At 32.8% G+C, this 16,780-nt stretch overlaps 2 protein-coding genes across 3 annotated transcripts; one reads left to right on the top strand and one right to left on the bottom strand.

Moving 5' to 3' along the window:
• The first annotated feature begins 2,216 nt into the window (after positions 1-2,216).
• CYP704B1 (cytochrome P450, family 704, subfamily B, polypeptide 1) lies at positions 2,217-4,491 on the top strand. Its single transcript, XM_078989200.1, has 6 exons — positions 2,217-2,592; positions 2,712-2,927; positions 3,187-3,483; positions 3,559-3,948; positions 4,042-4,242; positions 4,312-4,491. Exons 1-6 carry the CDS (start codon positions 2,314-2,316, stop codon positions 4,489-4,491), a joined length of 1,563 nt encoding a protein of 520 aa, XP_078845326.1. The 5' UTR covers positions 2,217-2,313.
• On the bottom strand, positions 4,402-8,885 carry LOC145041220 (2-hydroxy-palmitic acid dioxygenase mpo1-like). Of its 2 annotated transcripts, none has more exons than XM_078989202.1 (5): positions 8,288-8,885; positions 5,191-5,716; positions 4,980-5,042; positions 4,773-4,844; positions 4,402-4,682 (listed from the first exon to the last, which is right to left on the bottom strand). In XM_078989202.1, exons 2-5 carry the CDS (start codon positions 5,536-5,538, stop codon positions 4,566-4,568), a joined length of 600 nt encoding a protein of 199 aa, XP_078845328.1. In that variant the 5' UTR covers positions 5,539-5,716; positions 8,288-8,885; the 3' UTR covers positions 4,402-4,565. The 2 variants fall into 2 exon arrangements, with proteins under 2 accessions (XP_078845328.1, XP_078845329.1); XM_078989203.1 differs by lacking the exon at positions 8,288-8,885 and having other exon boundaries at positions 4,402-4,443; positions 4,565-4,682; positions 5,191-5,850.
• Between the last annotated feature and the right edge of the window lie 7,895 nt (positions 8,886-16,780).

The following is a 16,780-nucleotide window of genomic DNA, read 5'->3' as shown; positions in this document are numbered from 1 at the left end:
AACTCACTAAGCGTTAGCTTACAGTTTGTATTGTGATTTCAGGTACTTTCGGTTTTAAGGGGAATGGTCCGACTTAATGGCACAACATTCATTCTCCACCATTTTCCGCATTCACTGTTATTGTCAATCTGATAATTTTATATGATGATATTTATTTATTGGATTTTAGAATCAAACTTATGATTGTAAACATTAATTAAAAATGAAAATGCTTCTCCTATTTTGTTTATGCTCTCTGCTTTCCTTTTCTTTTTGAATATTTTTATGAAATTTAGGGACTTTGTTTCTACACGGAAGATATGAAGTCCTTGTTAATAGAGAGAATTTTGTTGAAGTCTCTAAACTAAGAAATGTGGAGTTTGATATGAGTTGATTATTTGATAAAGATCTTGAAGCAACCCTAGACTTATTTGTCAACCTATTTTGTCACATATGTCTTGTAAGCATTGCTATTTTTCATGTTTTCTTCTCAAATTTAGTGATCAATGTGGTACTCATGTAATTGGCGCTATACATGATTTAGTGATATGGAAATCAACTATATCATCACAAATAAATACCATCAATCCTAAACAGACTAATTCATTACCTTTTTTTCTTCTTTCATATGGCCCGACTTCATATTTACAGTAATACTAAAATTATCATCTCTTAGATTTGGTTAATAATAATAATAATAATAATAATAATAATAATAATAATAATGCACATCTCCACTCTATTTCCATCCACTTATGCATAGATCTCAAGAAACCGCCTCACCTAAAAAAATACATCATCATCAAAGGGTAAAAAGGTAAATTTACACAAACATACAAGAAAATAAAAGTAGAATGCTATAAGGAATGAAGTAAGTTTACCATGCATTCTCTTAACAAATGCTATTATTATACAAACAATAAACTTAAAATAAATAAGTTGGAATTTGAATCAAATTTCTAAATATATAACTTTCTTATTGGTTTATTCAATATTTAACTACTGCAAATCAATTGTTTTTGAATAAAATTTCTAAATAAATAAGTTTTTTTTACTTTTTCAATTTCATTTTTAATCTTATTCGATTTGTCAATATTAGGTTCGATCTAATGTTTTATCTAAGATCCGATGACATGAAGATGCATTGAGAAATAGAAATTATTGAGAGGACATGATGCATTAAAAAAAATACAAATTATTGGTATGGACAAAGTATTCCAAGGTATTTAATTGAGGTATATAATTTTAAGTCCTATATCTTTTATTTCAAGCTTTTTGATTAATTCTCTTATCTATTTTGAGATTCAACATAATGATGATTTATTTTAGTTTTTTTAGAGTACATAAATGTCAGAGTTAGATAATTATGATTTTAACCATATTTTTAGAATTATGGTGCACTGATTAGTGTATGCATTTGTTGACTCTATAGCTTCCTAATTTAGCTATGTTTAAAATAATCAACATTATCATTTTTATTAATATATGCATTTGTTGTATGTATTCAGTGATTGACATTATGGATTATTGTTATTTTGTGTTTGTGATCATTTTAGTTCGTTATATTATATTTATCTTTTGTGGTGATGTGTTCCGGTTAGCTTATATTCATGAAAAATAACAATAAATAACGAAAACAAAAAAAATAAGTTAGTGCTTTCTATATTTTAACAAGACATGGGTTGTAAGGATTACTCATCATGTTACGGCTTCAACCATTTAATTTCTCTAGTAGTGCATAACATCAAAATGAACAAAAGAATGAAATTAATATGCATTTAGGTGATTAGCTCTTCAATCACTAAAAAAAGTTTATTAATGGCAAAAAAATGAGCAATTAATGGAATAAACTTAAAATGTTGTTGATTTAATTAAAAGTGGATACATTGTGTAAAAATAAAAGTTCATAGTTTTCTAAATGTTCATTGTGTAAAAAAAAACTAATCGATCGTAGAAACTAATTTCTGAAAAAACAATTCTCACCTATCGCTTAGTGCGGATAAACGGCTAATATATATATATATATATATATATATATATATATATATATATATATATATATATATATATATATATATATATATATATATATATATATATATATATATATATATATATTGAAAAAAATTTAGGTTAAAGGCACCAAGTTTATGCAAGCATTTAAAATTAAAACCTCTAATTAGCATACAAAGATTGTTGACAAAAGTATAGCTCATTCATTAGTAACCAATATCACAACCACTTCTCTAATTTTTTTTAATCTTTTCCCCCTATTTTACCTTTTGTGCCATAACATTTGAATTTGAAGAAACTCAATAAGTTTACACCACAAGAATGGACATACGAGTCTTGATTTTGGCATGTACAATCTTTACATGGATCTTCCTTCACCGATGGAACCAACGATCCAGAAAAGGCCCAAAAACTTGGCCCCTTGTTGGAGCCGCTATCGAGCAACTAATGAATTATGACCGAATGCACGATTGGTTGGTTAACTATCTATCAAAGTCAACCACTGTTGTGGTCCCAATGCCCTTCACCACTTACACTTACATAGCCGATCCGGCTAATGTAGAGCATGTTCTTAAAACCAACTTTGCAAACTACCCAAAGGTCTCATTGCATTTACCTTTTTTTTTTTTTTTTTTTTTTTTTTTAGCAATTGTATTGGGATCTTTTCTGTTTATGATATAGGCATAAAATTTTATGTTTTTCTTTTTCGGGTTTTGTAGGGCGAAGTGTATCATTCGTATATGGAGGTTTTGCTTGGAAATGGAATCTTCAATTCTGATGGAGAGAATTGGCGAAAACAAAGAAAAACCGCAAGTTTTGAGTTTGCTTCTAAAAACTTGAGGGATTTTAGCACGGTGGTCTTCCGAGAGTATAGCCTCAAGCTCTCTTCAATTCTAAGCCATGCAGCTTTTCAGAACAAACAACTAGACATTCAGGTAAGCTTTCTACACTTATTTTAAATGATAGGGATATGAACACACAAATAACCAAGGTAAAGTCCATGTTCCCACCTTGGTCTATGTTTTTAGGTGTAACAAAACATTTCAGCTTTTGTCCCATTAACATCAGTTTTTTCTTTTTCTCTGTCATAATCTATTACATGTCAAATACAGACTATCATGTTTTGTACAACAAATAGGGCCTCAACAAGCAAATCTCATTGGTTATGCACTAAAACTCATGTTTTTGTTGTAGGAACTATTGATGAGGATGACTTTGGATTCGATATGTAAGGTGGGATTTGGAGTAGAGATTGGTACATTGGCTCCTAACTTACCCGAAAACAAATTTGCCAAAGCATTTGATGCTGCAAACATTATAGTCACTCTTCGGTTCATTGATCCACTATGGAAAATCAAAAAGTTTCTAAGAGTAGGTTCGGAAGCCATTCTTGACCAAAGCATAAAAACCATTGATGACTTTACATATTCAGTCATCCATAAAAGAAAATCCGAAATAGAAGAAGCTCAAGAGGGTCCTAATAACCATAAGGTAACGCAAGTAGTCACGTATTATTATACTAATAATAAGTAAACTAAATTTGATCTCATTTCATACATTTATCAGATGAAACATGACATATTATCAAGATTTATCGAGTTACGAAAAGACCCAGAAAACAACATCAATGACAAGAGTTTGAGAGACGTTGTATTAAACTTTGTAATTGCGGGACGTGACACCACAGCAACAACTCTTTCGTGGGCCATTTACATGATCATGACTCACAATCATGTTGCAGAAAAACTGTATACAGAACTTAAAGCATTTGAACAAGAATGTGCGAAAGAAGAACAAGTGTGTTTAGATCCTTGTGATGAAACACAAGATCTTGAATCTTTTGACATGAGAACAAAACAATTTGCTGAACTTATGAGCTACGATTCGCTTGGAAAGTTGTACTATTTGCACGCTGTCATCACAGAAACACTTCGGTTGTATCCTGCTGTACCTCAGGTAAGTTGCTTAAATTTAATTTATTTGAAACAAAAGAAAGTACACTTTGATGAAGTTACTAAATGTTTTATAATTTTTTTTTTTTTTGAAAAGGACCCAAAAGGAATCTTGAACGATGATATTTTACCTGATGGAACGAAAGTAAAAGCAGGAGGTATGGTGACATATGTACCTTATTCGATGGGACGAATGGAGTACAATTGGGGCCCAGATGCAAATCAATTTAAACCCGAAAGATGGCTTAAAGATGGGTTTTTCCAAAACGCGTCTCCTTTCAAATTCACTGCATTTCAGGTGAACAAAAAAAAATACAATTTTTTGTTTAATGAAAATAATTTTTTTTTTTATTATCTAAAATGACAGGCTGGCCCAAGAATATGCCTTGGAAAAGACTCGGCCTACCTACAAATGAAAATGGCGCTTGCAATTTTGTGTCGATTTTTCAAGTTCGAATTGGTGAAAGGACATGTGGTGGATTACAGAATGATGACAATTCTGTCAATGGCAAATGGATTAAAGATTACAGTTTCGAAGCGTTCATAAAATACTTTACAATTTCGTTAAAATATATATATGTTGTATGAATTATGATCTTCAATCATATTTGGATTATTACACTAAGATAGTAATTCTCCCTTCGTGTTTCTATAATCTTCTATTTCTTCATGTACCATTGATGTCACACGAACATGAAATCCGGGATATGGTTCGTACCCAAAAAAGTTATGGAGTGCCTGAATTAGGAGAAAAAAAAATCGTATAATCAAATTTTAGCTTAATTTTAGTTTTTGATGAATTATACGTTGAAAATAGAAGTTAATTACCTCAAATAAAACAAAGAATGGGGCCATTATGAAGGCTTGTAAAATGTTGTCTAGAAGGGCTGGTGCTCTTCTCTGTGATTTTTTTTATTTATTTATTAGAAGTTATATGCAATTTATGAAAGAAATCATTATATATTATTTTTTGTTTCATAAACAAATAAAAGAATTTTGTGAAGCAGAAAAAATTATGAAAGGGAACCTGCTCACCTCAAATGCACCATGTCCTACAAATTGAGCAGTCCAAGAAACCAATTGCACAACAAGAACAACCTATATAGTTCATCAATTAGGGCAAAATTCACATGATCTGTAAAATCCCAAATCAAATTCACCGGAAAGATATAAACTTTGATTGATAAATCATCAATATAAGCAAAACCGAAATCAATTTCATGTTAAAAGAGACGATAAAACTTACCTTCCATGCGATTTGAAACCCTAGGAGACTTGCAAGAACACTACTTGAAATCCAACAAAAGAGACAGAGTAAAGCAGCCAACGAACCAGCTTTATAATCAAAGCAGACATAGAACACAGCGTAGATTAAAGTCAACAAAAACCCAAAGTTAAAAATTAGAAGAATATTATGCCCAAATAAAGAAAAATCGATGTGAGGGGGATCGAAAGGAAGTGGTATGAAATTGAAGAGAAGAACAGCAGTGAAAAAGATTGGCCAAACAAATATCATATGGATTGCTATGTTAATTGGGTTGCTGTGATAAGCGGCATAGAAAGCAAAGTTCTTCTCAAGATCAAGAAGCCCCATTTCCTGATTTTGCAAAAGGTCTGATTTGAGGGAAACAGAGAAACGAAATCAGTGGGTGTTTTGAGTTAACAAAGTCTTTTTTTTTTTTTTTTTCAATAACACGGGCTTCAACGCTGGCCTTGAGTAGAGGGAAGACCGTTTTGCCTACAGGTTGGGTGACAGTGTGGGTTGTGTTTACCTAAAAGAATCAAAACTGCAGTCACCGAAAGTAATAAATAGGCTTGGTTTAGTTCTATGATGATTTTAGGTGCGTTAATGTTTAGAATTTATAAAGTTTTTTTTTATTTTTATATTTTAAATTTGGTAAATTTTTGAAAACGTCCTAATATTTTATTTTGATTTATCAAAAAGTCTAAAATTAAAATTTGTTTACAATAAATTCATAATTACAAGTAAAAATGATGATTTAACAAATTTTTTTCGATTTACCTATTTCAATACTTATTCGATTTCATTAAAGTTCAATTATTTTACTATAATTTCATTAAAGTCCCATTAGTTATCGGTAGTCTTTTGCAACTAGTGGTTCACTAAAAGACAAAAAAAATCAATTAAAATAATATAAAAAATAAAGATGGTGACCAACTTTGATATGAAAGGCCAAAATTGTCCTTAATTGCTTCTTTCAGTTGGCCATATATTAATTATGATGAAAGAGAAATTATTATTTTAATTAAAGGTTAAGTTGGGTATTGTCATGAATATGGGTAGTTTTATTATACCATAACTTGAGACTTATTCGTAAATTATGGTAAAATAATTGGATTTTAGTAAAACCGGGTAAGTATTGAAACCGATAAACTGAAAAAAAAAATGTCATATCGTCATTTTCGCCGGTAATTGAGATTTTTTCGTAACCAAATTTTAGTTTAGGATTTTTTTTCGTAAGTTATGATAAAATATTGAGACTTTTCCGGAGACTTCCCTTCATATTTACAAATTTATTATTAAAAAAAAAAAAAAACTTAACTATGAAATCAAATTTACATAAAGACAACATTATGTGTATAGATATTTTATGTTTTTACTCTAAGTATGTTATCAAAATCGAAAGTTTGTTAATTTTTATTGGTTTTGTCTCTGAAAACTTGTTATTACAGTTAACAATGAAAAAAAATAGACTTTTTTTTGGCAAACTTTGGACATTAATGAAAAAAAAATGATACACAGAGAAATTCGAAAAAATTCGACAAACTACTTTCAAGTCAAAAGCATAACTTATATGATCATAAAAGTAATAATACTTTTTCAAAAAAAAAAAAAAAAAAGTTATCATATTTGCAAAGATGGATTCGTAAGTTTATAAATGTGAGTTCAATAGTCTCTATAGAAATAAATATATTTATGTGTGTGTTGTTTGATCCATTTCGTGAATTGTATTTGAAATCTTTCAAAACATCATCGATTACGTACCATTTCTTTTTTCAAGCTAAGTGATAACTGATATTGAGATGTTCTTCCTAACCCAAGTGGTTAGAGTTTTAAATCCCGTCCAAAAATAAAACAGGCGGAATCTGAAAGCTTGGACTTGAAGATATTCAATGAAAATTTGGATAAAAAGCTAAGATTATTGAAGGAATGAGAAAGAAAAAGGAAAATAAGCTTTGAAGAAGAAACAATGATTGAAAAAAAAGTGCACAACATATGGTCGGGCAAAAGCACAAAACAATCTATTATGAATTGCATGACCATGAAAAATTGCACTAAGTTTGCGTGTTCATGCAAACAGTTTTTCATCACCATATTTTTAGTTTTTTTCAAATGAAATTTAGTTCTTAAACCTTAGTTTTACAGGATGAACGCTCTATAAGCCTAAGAACTTCATTTTATAATCATTGTAAGTCAATTTGATGGCATTTTTTTAAAAATTTATTGTAACAGTAGTTTTTTTCTTCGAGAACAACCGAACAATTGTAATAGTGATTTAGCCTTCATGTGTGGACATGTCACATCGATTCTAACAATAGGGTTTTTGTGTGAAACTTTGGTTTTGATCCATTATATGAAACGATCATTTTAGATTACTTTTGAATGTTTTGTCTATATGAAATCTTGTGTTTAATTTCATATTTAACTCAGATGTATATTAGATTCTAAATAAATCTGATCAAGTTATTAGTTTTTAATAAAGTTCATTTAGATGTAGAACCCCGTTATAATTCTAAGTTTTAGTTTGGAACAAATAATGGTATTGTTTTGTTTATGATTTTGATACCATTGTAGATTCATATAGTATTGTTAGCTACATGAATCATTGATTATAATTGGCAAATCTCATACCCTTTAATAGATGAAAAAGGCAAAAAGCAAGTATTTGTGAACAACCGATTAAGGGCTAAACACGTCACATTCACAAGTTGATGCATCACACATTTATACTTTTATTTGTCTATATTATCCTTTGTAGTTTTTAAAATAAGTATAATAAATGTTATCAGCAGGAGCATAAAATCACATTTAAATCGGGTGTTTTCAATCGTTTTTTTTTTAATAAATTATTAGATAAGACCTTTACAACATCTTTTAAATGAATCCAACTTACAAGCAAGTTACATTAATAATTGTAATCACCAGCTATCACAAACTTTAGTTTCATTTTAGTTTCTATATATGCATTTTGTGAAATAATCAATCAAATATATTCTTCTAATTTTCCTAATTAACTGTTTTTGTCTTTCTTTACCAAGCACAACTGTGATTAGTCTTTAACTATTTTACAAAACATATAAAAAAGGGAAAAGAGACTTACCATAAAAACCACTGCAGAGATGATATCCCCCAACTCTCTGCAATATCAATCTTGAATACTGCTCATCATAGTTCTAGCATGTGAGTACATGATAGATATGTAGCCTAGGACAACTTGCCGACGTTATGCTTTCTTTCATATCCTATGTACGTATATATGAAAATACCGAAACAGGCTAAATAGTTTATGCAATTAACCAACCGGAGCTTATGAATCTTTAATAAAGTTTACGATTTTTTTGGGGGGGTTTTAAGAAATAGAAAAAGAACTCAAAGATGGATAAACAAAGACCTAAGAATATTTCCGGCAAGTCATCCTTGGCTGCACTACGCATAACGTGTCTCCACATGCAAGAACTTGGATGAATTTATCTCCCATGAGACCCAAAGCAAGAAAAAGATCAAATGTGGGAACTTTTTTCGGATTGTGGAAGAGGATGAAGAAGATAGTGATGAAGATGGAGATTAAGAATCAATGCTTAATCTTTTTTCCAATTATGGAAATAGGATGCGTTGGAAAGAAGAGTCAATTGTGGGACTTGATTTCTATATATGGAAATGGTCTTTTCATTTGGACATTTTTAGGTGTATGAAAAAATGCCTTGGATAGAACATAGAAGAGGGTATGATGTGATGGTGATCGAGATGGTGATGGTGATATGGAATATATGCATGGAGGCATGGCATAGCATGTTATGTGTCCCATGTTTATCTTGCAAGTTGAAGGTCTCATTATGGTCGCCCTCATCTACTTGATGGGTTGCTTCAACCTTTTTTTAAATCTTATCTCTTGTTTTTTTTTTTTTTTTTTTTTTCTAAATGGATAACATGACTTGTGAGTGTTTGTTTGTTTTTTTAAGAACAAAATTGGTATATTTTTATGGAATATTTTTGAAAAAGGGGTTGATTTTGGAATCCTTGCAAAAACTGGTTGGTTTTAAATTTATTTGTAAAAATAGATTGTTTTTCATGGGATCCACGGGAAAGTTCCTATGTTTCATTTATATATATTTTTTAAATAAGTTTTAAAAACCGAGAACTATATTCAATTTGATCTTTTTAACTCATCCAACTTTCAAAATTTATATTTTTGACCTAAGCTTTAATTTTTATAAAAAAAAATTGATCTAAATTTTACACTTTTAACACAAATTTCAAAATTTTTTACAAATTCATTCTAAATTTTGTTTTTATACATTTTCTTTCAAAATTTTGTTTCTGTTTTTGTTTTTTTTTTTTTTTTGTATAAAATCATATTTATACAAAAAAAACTTATTTTCAATTTAGAAACCTTCATTTTTCTATATAAAAACTTTTTTTAAATAAAATTTGTGTATGTAAAATACCTATATAAAAACCTTTTTTTTTTTAAATTATACAAAATACATATTTATAAAAACATGTTTTTTATTATAAATAGTTATTTATAAAAACATAGTTATGTGAAAATTAATGAAATACACCTATATAAAATACGTTATTATACTCATATATATCTTAAATGTTGTTATAAAAGATATATTTGTTACGTACATAAAAAAAAATTGTGCGCATATAAATACATGAATATATACAAATCCATTTTTATAAAAAGGATGTATACAAACATGTATTTTATAAAAAAAAAATGTATAAAAACTCCAATTTTATAAATAATCTATCTGTATACAAACACAGTTATATAAAAAAAATGTATGGTAACTCGTATTTTATAAAAATATATACAAACATGTTATTATAATATATATATATATATATATATATATATATATATATATATATATATATATATATAATATATATATATATATATATATATATATACACACACACACACACAAAGTTAGGGATAAGATCTTTGAGCTATAATAAGATCCTCAAGCCTAAGGATCCTCGAACCTCAAGATCCCAAATATACTTCAATCCTGATCATTATTATTCTAATATTTATAACGGTTATATATTCCATTGTCTTTCTCACATGTACAGTAATAACCAGTCAAAGTCTCCACGGATAGTCACAGCCATGCAAAAGACCTGGAGGACCAAGTCATACAACGTCTATAAGCTGATCTTGGAGGATCCTTGAATTTTTTGAGTTCTTTTTATTAGCTTTTGACTATATAAATCACCTGTATTCATCACACTGCACACGCTACTTGGCAGAAATATAGCACTTGTATTCGTATTCTTTAAATTTTTCTCGATAATCAACCATTTCAATCAATAAAATCATTAAGGCATGTGATTATTATCACTTCCCAAGGTTTTATGTCGGAGATCCTAGCAAGGATCAAGGGCTTTCCTTGTAAACAACTTGTGTTGATTTGATTTACATTACATACTTGCTTTATTCTAAACATCACAACCTCTCATACACTTTGGGCGATCTTAAATTATTCATTTTTTAACAAAAAGAATTTGGCACCTACCGTAGGGTCGTGGTGTTCAAAATCCTTTAGAAAATCATGTCTACACAATCAACCCTCTCCTCTTCCTCCGTTCTTCCCATTTCCTCCAAAAAAAACTTCCACCTCCTCCAACTGGAGCTCCCAAGAAAGCATCAGAAGCACCGAAGAAGAATACCTCTTCGGCCGTTACCTCAGGACCTCAAGACCCTCCTATGTTGATTTCCAACAACGAGATCTTCACCATGATGAAAAGACTAGAACGACAGGTCGCCCAGCCATAGGAGGACAATAGGATAATTCTCAAGGAAGTGAAAACAATGAGGACAGAAATCCATAAGCCTCAAGAAGCACCACCCTCGATCTTGTAGCCTAAGATCCTGAACTTTAACAACACAGGATCCTCAGCGATTCATCGCGAGATAGGATCATTGATATCGGCCTCTGCTCCCACCTGGGGCATGACTCCAAGAGAACAAACTCATACTACCTAGGATCCCAACAAAACCTTTGTTATTCCCAATAACAAGGATCCTGGTAACCTTGTCAATAACAATATATTTCCAACTAACTCTATGGATCTTGATGCAGGTTTATGTCGAGCTACAATAATTGAGACAAAGTACCCGGAGTAGTTCAACCTGTGTCGGAAGTATCCCCCACAAGCCACAGGATCTCCAGATTCATCCCAGTGATAACTGATACCGAAGTTACAAAGCGCTTCCAGACCCCCAACATGAAGCCTACGATTGAACTACGGATCCTAAGAAGCATGTGGTACAATATAGGGAGAGGGTGGAGATCATTCCTATCTCCACACACTTGAAAGAAGCCTGCATGTGAAAGGGTTTTGGTTCCACCATTATAGGATCAACTCTAAAATGGCTCCTTAACGTTCCTCCTTATTCAATTACATCATTTTCTCATTTGATTAACTTATTTAACAATCAACTTTCTTGTAGAAGAACATTAAGAAAGATCACTAGTGACCTGTATCAAGGGGTTCAGGATACTAAGGAATCCCTTAGGAATTTTGTGAATAGGTTTGGCAGGAAGCTCTGAGTATCCCCAGCATCGACACAATAACTACAGTTGAAGCCTTTAAAACGGGCTTAAAGAAGGATTCTCCCTTCTATGAAGATCTCGTGATGACTCCAGGCAAGAGGATGGACAAAGTCAGGAGCAGAGCATTGAGGTTCATCAGGCTTAAAGAAGACAAGGAGATCCAAAAGAGGAGCAACCTACCGAACTTCTATAATCACCGCAATAGGAAAGGCCGATTACTCGACCCAAAGATCCTATACATAAAAACCTTATTCCAAACCTGATCATCACAAGGTCAATGCCCTTGAAGATGAGGGGGGGGGGGGGGAAGAAGATTTCCTTAAGATTACTGACTATTGTTTTTTTATGGATGTTTCAGGTGTAATATTTGTTATGCAGGATCTCAGGGACAAAAGGAGATTGCCAAAAAAGGAGAAAAATCCAAAACGTGGAAAGACAAGTTCAAATTGTGTGCCTACCATGAAGACTTTGGTCACGTCATAGAAGATTGCATAGCTCTCATGAAGGAGATCAACTATCTACTAGGCAAAGGATACCTAAAGAAAATCCTAGGAAGAAGAAATGAAAGATCTAAAGAAAAAGACCAGAATCCCCCCTCCTGATGCCAAGGTAATCAATGTGATCTTTAGAGGATCTGACATTTGTGGTACCTCTTACTCTGCAGCAAAGAGGCATGCTAAGGTATCCAAGAAGGAGAAGTAAAAAAGACCACAAAAGAACATAACAAACACAAACGAAAAGGAGATCACCTTCGATAAAGTAGATAGACAAGTCGTCCAAGATCCTCGCCATGACAGACTAGTGATCACTCTCTACATCGCCAACCACTTTGTTAGAAGGATCCTCGTAGATGGAGGATCCTTGCTTAACACCATACTCCTGGAGACATTGAAAAGAATGAACATCTTGGAGTTTGAAATAGTTACAAGATCCTCAGTGCTAATCAGATTCAACGGTGAAACCAAGCACACCATCAGGGAAATAAAGCTACCAATATACATAGAGGGGGTAAATTCTATACAATGTTTTTGTGTCATTGATACATTATCCTCTTATAATGTAATACTAGGTAGACCATGGATCTACGAAATTAAGGTCGTTCCATCAATGTGTAAAGATGCCCACCCCATGGGGGGGAGCAGTGAAGATCATAAGAGATCAACAAGAATCCAAGGAATGCTACGAAACTTCGATGAAATCCTCAATGATACCACGACAAGCATATCAATTAAGGAAGGGGGCACGAGACGTGCTAGAAACAAGAGAGCATGATACAAAAGAAGTCTCCCAAAACCTTGAGGATCCTGAAGCCAAAGTTCTCATAGGATCCTTAGTGCCTGAACAAATAAAATATGATCTAATAAAACTCCTCAAGGCTAGAAACTAGACGTTTTCATGGAAGTATGAGGACATGACATGTATCCATAAAAACATAATAACCCATAAATTTAACATAGATCCATCTTTCAGGCCGATACATCAAAAGAGAAGGAAGTTTGCACTAGAAAGAAACCAATTCATACAAGAAGAAGTGGAGAAACTCCTCAAAATTAGTATGATCAAGGAGGTGAAATTCCCAAGATGGTTAGCTAATGTCGTAGTGGTACAAAAGAAAAATGGAAAATGGAGAGAGTGTCTAGATTACACGGATCATAACAAGGCTTGTCCTAAGGATCCTTTCCCTCTACCACACATCGACTCAATGATAGACATAACAGAGGGTCATGAATTGCTAACATTCATGGATGCATCAATAAGATTCCAGTAGATCCAAATAGAACCCTCAAACCAAGAAGACATGACATTTATAACTCCAACATGTATCTATTGTTACACTGCCATGCCATTTGGTCTTAAAAATGCAGGTGCGACATACCAAAGACTGATCAACAAGATGTTCAAAGAGAAATTAGGGGACATCATGGAAGTCTACATCGATGACATGGTTGTTAAGTCTAAAAAAGCTAGGATCACCTCAAGGATCTTGAAGAAGCGTTCGACATACTGGACTAATACAACATGAAGTTGAATCCCTACAAGTGCCACTTTAGGATGAAATCGGGGAAGTTCCAGGGATACATGGTAACCAAAATAGGAATTGTAGCAAGCCTGGAGAAAATCAAGGATATTCTTGATCAAAGATCACCATCCTCGAAAAAAGATATTCAGAGACTAACACGAAGAGTAGCAGCCCTAAACAGGTTCATCTCAAGATCCTTAGAAAGATGAAAACCTTTCTATGACATCTTGAAGAAGAAAAACAGATTCGAGTGGACCCAAGAACATGAAGATGTTTTCCAATAACTTAGAAGATATTTAAGTTCACCACCCCTATTAGTAAAACCATTAGATGGGGAACCACTCCCTTACCTCTCGGTGTCCTCAAACACGATGAGTGTAATATTAGCTAAGTATCTTAACATATACCACATCCCATCTACTATGTAAGTAAAAGTCCCCTGGATCCTGAGACATTTTTTCGAAACACACCCTATAACTGTAAGAACTAACTATCCAATTAAGAGTGTTATGAGAAGACCATAAATGTCAGGAAGAATGACAAAGTGGTCTGTGAAGCTAAGCACATACAATAGAAAGTATGATCCAAGATCCGCTATAAAGTCCCAAGCATTGGCAAAATTTGTGGCTGATTTTAGTGATGATCTAAGAGCTGAAGTTGAAATAGAAGCCAAACAACTTCTAGAAGAGGAGAACATGGGAAAATGGACGTTATTCATAGATGGAACATCAAACCAAAGAGGAACTGGATTGGGGATCATACTAAAATCTCCAAAAGAGGACATCCTATCCCAAGTAATCAGTTGCGAGTTCAATGCAACCAACAACAAAACAGAATACGAGGCGCTAATCATGGGATTACAGCTAGCCAAAGATCTTCAAGTCAAGGATCTTCAGGTATTCATCAATTATTTATTATTAACTAACCACTTTAGCAGATCCAATGCAGTAAAAGGAGAAAAGCTAACACTATACCTCTAGATCCTTAAATTTTAGCAGCGGAATTCGAAACATTAACCGTAAACCAGGTTCCTAAAGAAGACAACACTGAAGCAGATGCTTTAGCCAATTTAGGATCCTATCTAAGGATCCCAACGGAAACCAGAATACCTATTACTCGCGTGTTGATCCCAGGCGATTGAGGATCCTGCCAAGAGATTGAAGGATCCTGACTATCACACAGAAACTACTGACATTGCCACAATTGAAGATCTTGACTTGACGACTCAGCATTAGGATCCCAACATCAAGAATCCCTCTCCAACTTCAGGATCTTGGATCCAACCTATTATGGCATCCATACTGGCACAATCCCTAAGGAAGAGAAAAAACGAAAGGGCATTCAGAACAAGGGTCTCAAGGTTTACTATAATACAAGGTAAGTTATACAAAAAAATATGTAGCAAGTCCAGACCTTAGGTGCCTGGAAGATCATGAAGCTGCAAAGGTCCTAAAGGACATGCACGAAGGAGACTGTGGCAACCATACTGGGGGCACATCCTTATGCTCCAAAGTATTTAGGATAGGATACTACTAGCCAACCATGAAGAATGATTCCTTCCTTCATGCTCAGAAGTGTGATGCTTATCAAAGACATAGAAACTTTCTGCATCAACCAGCAGAACCTCTACATCCCATCATCTCCCCTTGGCCATTTATGAAATAGGGGTATGGATATAGTGGGTAAACTGCTAAAAGCCCCTAGATGAAAGGTCTTCATGCTAGTGATCACTGACTATTTCTCAAAGTGGATAGAAGTTGAAGCCTACATCCAAGTGAGAGACAAAGAGGTAGTCTCCTTCATCAAGCGTTACATCTTGACCAGGTTTGGGATCTCTGCTGAAAGTATATGCGACAATGGATCCCAATTCATAAGCAAAAGGACAAAGGACTTTTGCACAAGTTGGAGAATCAATATGGTGACGTCTACTCCTGTCCACCCTCAAGCCAACGGCCAAAAGAGTCCAGCAACAAAATTATAGTCAAGAACTTAAAGAAAAGGCTGGGTGAAAATAAAGGAAGATGGTAAAAGTGTTAGATTAGGTGTCTAAGCCCATAACTATAATTGGTATGTACTTGACCTGAGAGTAGCATGGTCCATTCAGGTTGCATATCACCGGGACAATTTGTGGATGGATATTTGAGTAAGAGGTTATTTATGATTTATTAATATATTATAAGTTCTAATTTACTAATAAAGAATTAATTTGGAATTAATTTAGTGATCAAAAGAGACTAATTAAATTAACGGGGACTAATTATGTAAATCAATGATATATATATATATATATATATATATATATATATATATATATATATATATATATATATATATACATATATAGATGGTTTGGGATATTGATCCATGATGGGCTAAGTTTATGTAAGTTCCATGAAGAGTTAGCCCACATGAAACATGTATCATAACCCAAGAGTATAGATTAGGGTTTAATCTATGACTCTTGGATTCCTACATATATATACTAGACCCCATGGCTAAAATTGGTTAGAGGATGTGTTCTTAGAGAAGCATAGCCAATTTATGTGCCTAGAAACCTCTCTCAAGTCATCCAATTGTTCAAGGGTGTGTTGTGAACCGTTTGAGGCATCACACTTGGGGTGCTAAGTTCTTAATGGCCAAATACAAGAATTTCTACAAGCTACGTAAAGAGGTAAACTCCTAACTAGTATTATATGTTGTTTATGTCAATTTTATGTTAGTTGTAGGCTTAATGCTTTGGAAACAATATTGCATGTATAATTAGAGAAAACATAGATCCAAAGCATTTAGGGTTGTATGTGCACCATAGGACGTTGTAGTATACAAAAACCCAACAGTGGTATCAGAGCTAAGGGCTTTTTTCTATTATATTTGATGCTTGGTTAACTTTCAAAGCTGAAATTTTGATTTTCTGGCCATCTGACTGATGAACTCGTCGAGTCCATGAACTGACTCGATGAGTCCACTCAGTATAAAGTCAACTCGGCGGGTCATGTTCATG

The sequence above is a fragment of the Lactuca saligna genome, chromosome 4 (assembly GCF_052625555.1).
Source record: "Lactuca saligna cultivar CGN05327 chromosome 4, ASM5262555v1, whole genome shotgun sequence".
In the NCBI taxonomy this organism is placed as follows: Eukaryota; Viridiplantae; Streptophyta; class Magnoliopsida; order Asterales; family Asteraceae; genus Lactuca; species Lactuca saligna.
This window is presented reverse-complemented; position numbering and strand designations above follow the sequence as displayed.

What these genes read in the sequence shown, in the direction of transcription:
- CYP704B1 (XM_078989200.1), top strand. Translation starts at nt 2,314, where the DNA reads ATGGACATACGAGTCTTGATTTTGGCATGTACAATCTTTACATGGATC. An exon ending in TGTATCCTGCTGTACCTCAG is followed by an intron (nt 3,949 to 4,041) that starts GTAAGTTGCTTA and finishes TTTTTTGAAAAG; the next exon opens with GACCCAAAAGGAATCTTGAA. An exon ending in TCAAATTCACTGCATTTCAG is followed by an intron (nt 4,243 to 4,311) that starts GTGAACAAAAAA and finishes CTAAAATGACAG; the next exon opens with GCTGGCCCAAGAATATGCCT.
- LOC145041220 (XM_078989202.1), bottom strand. Translation starts at nt 5,538, where the DNA reads ATGGGGCTTCTTGATCTTGAGAAGAACTTTGCTTTCTATGCCGCTTAT. An exon ending in TAGGACATGGTGCATTTGAG is followed by an intron (nt 4,845 to 4,979) that starts GTGAGCAGGTTC and finishes AAAAAATCACAG; the next exon opens with AGAAGAGCACCAGCCCTTCT. An exon ending in CATTCTTTGTTTTATTTGAG is followed by an intron (nt 4,683 to 4,772) that starts GTAATTAACTTC and finishes CTCCTAATTCAG; the next exon opens with GCACTCCATAACTTTTTTGG.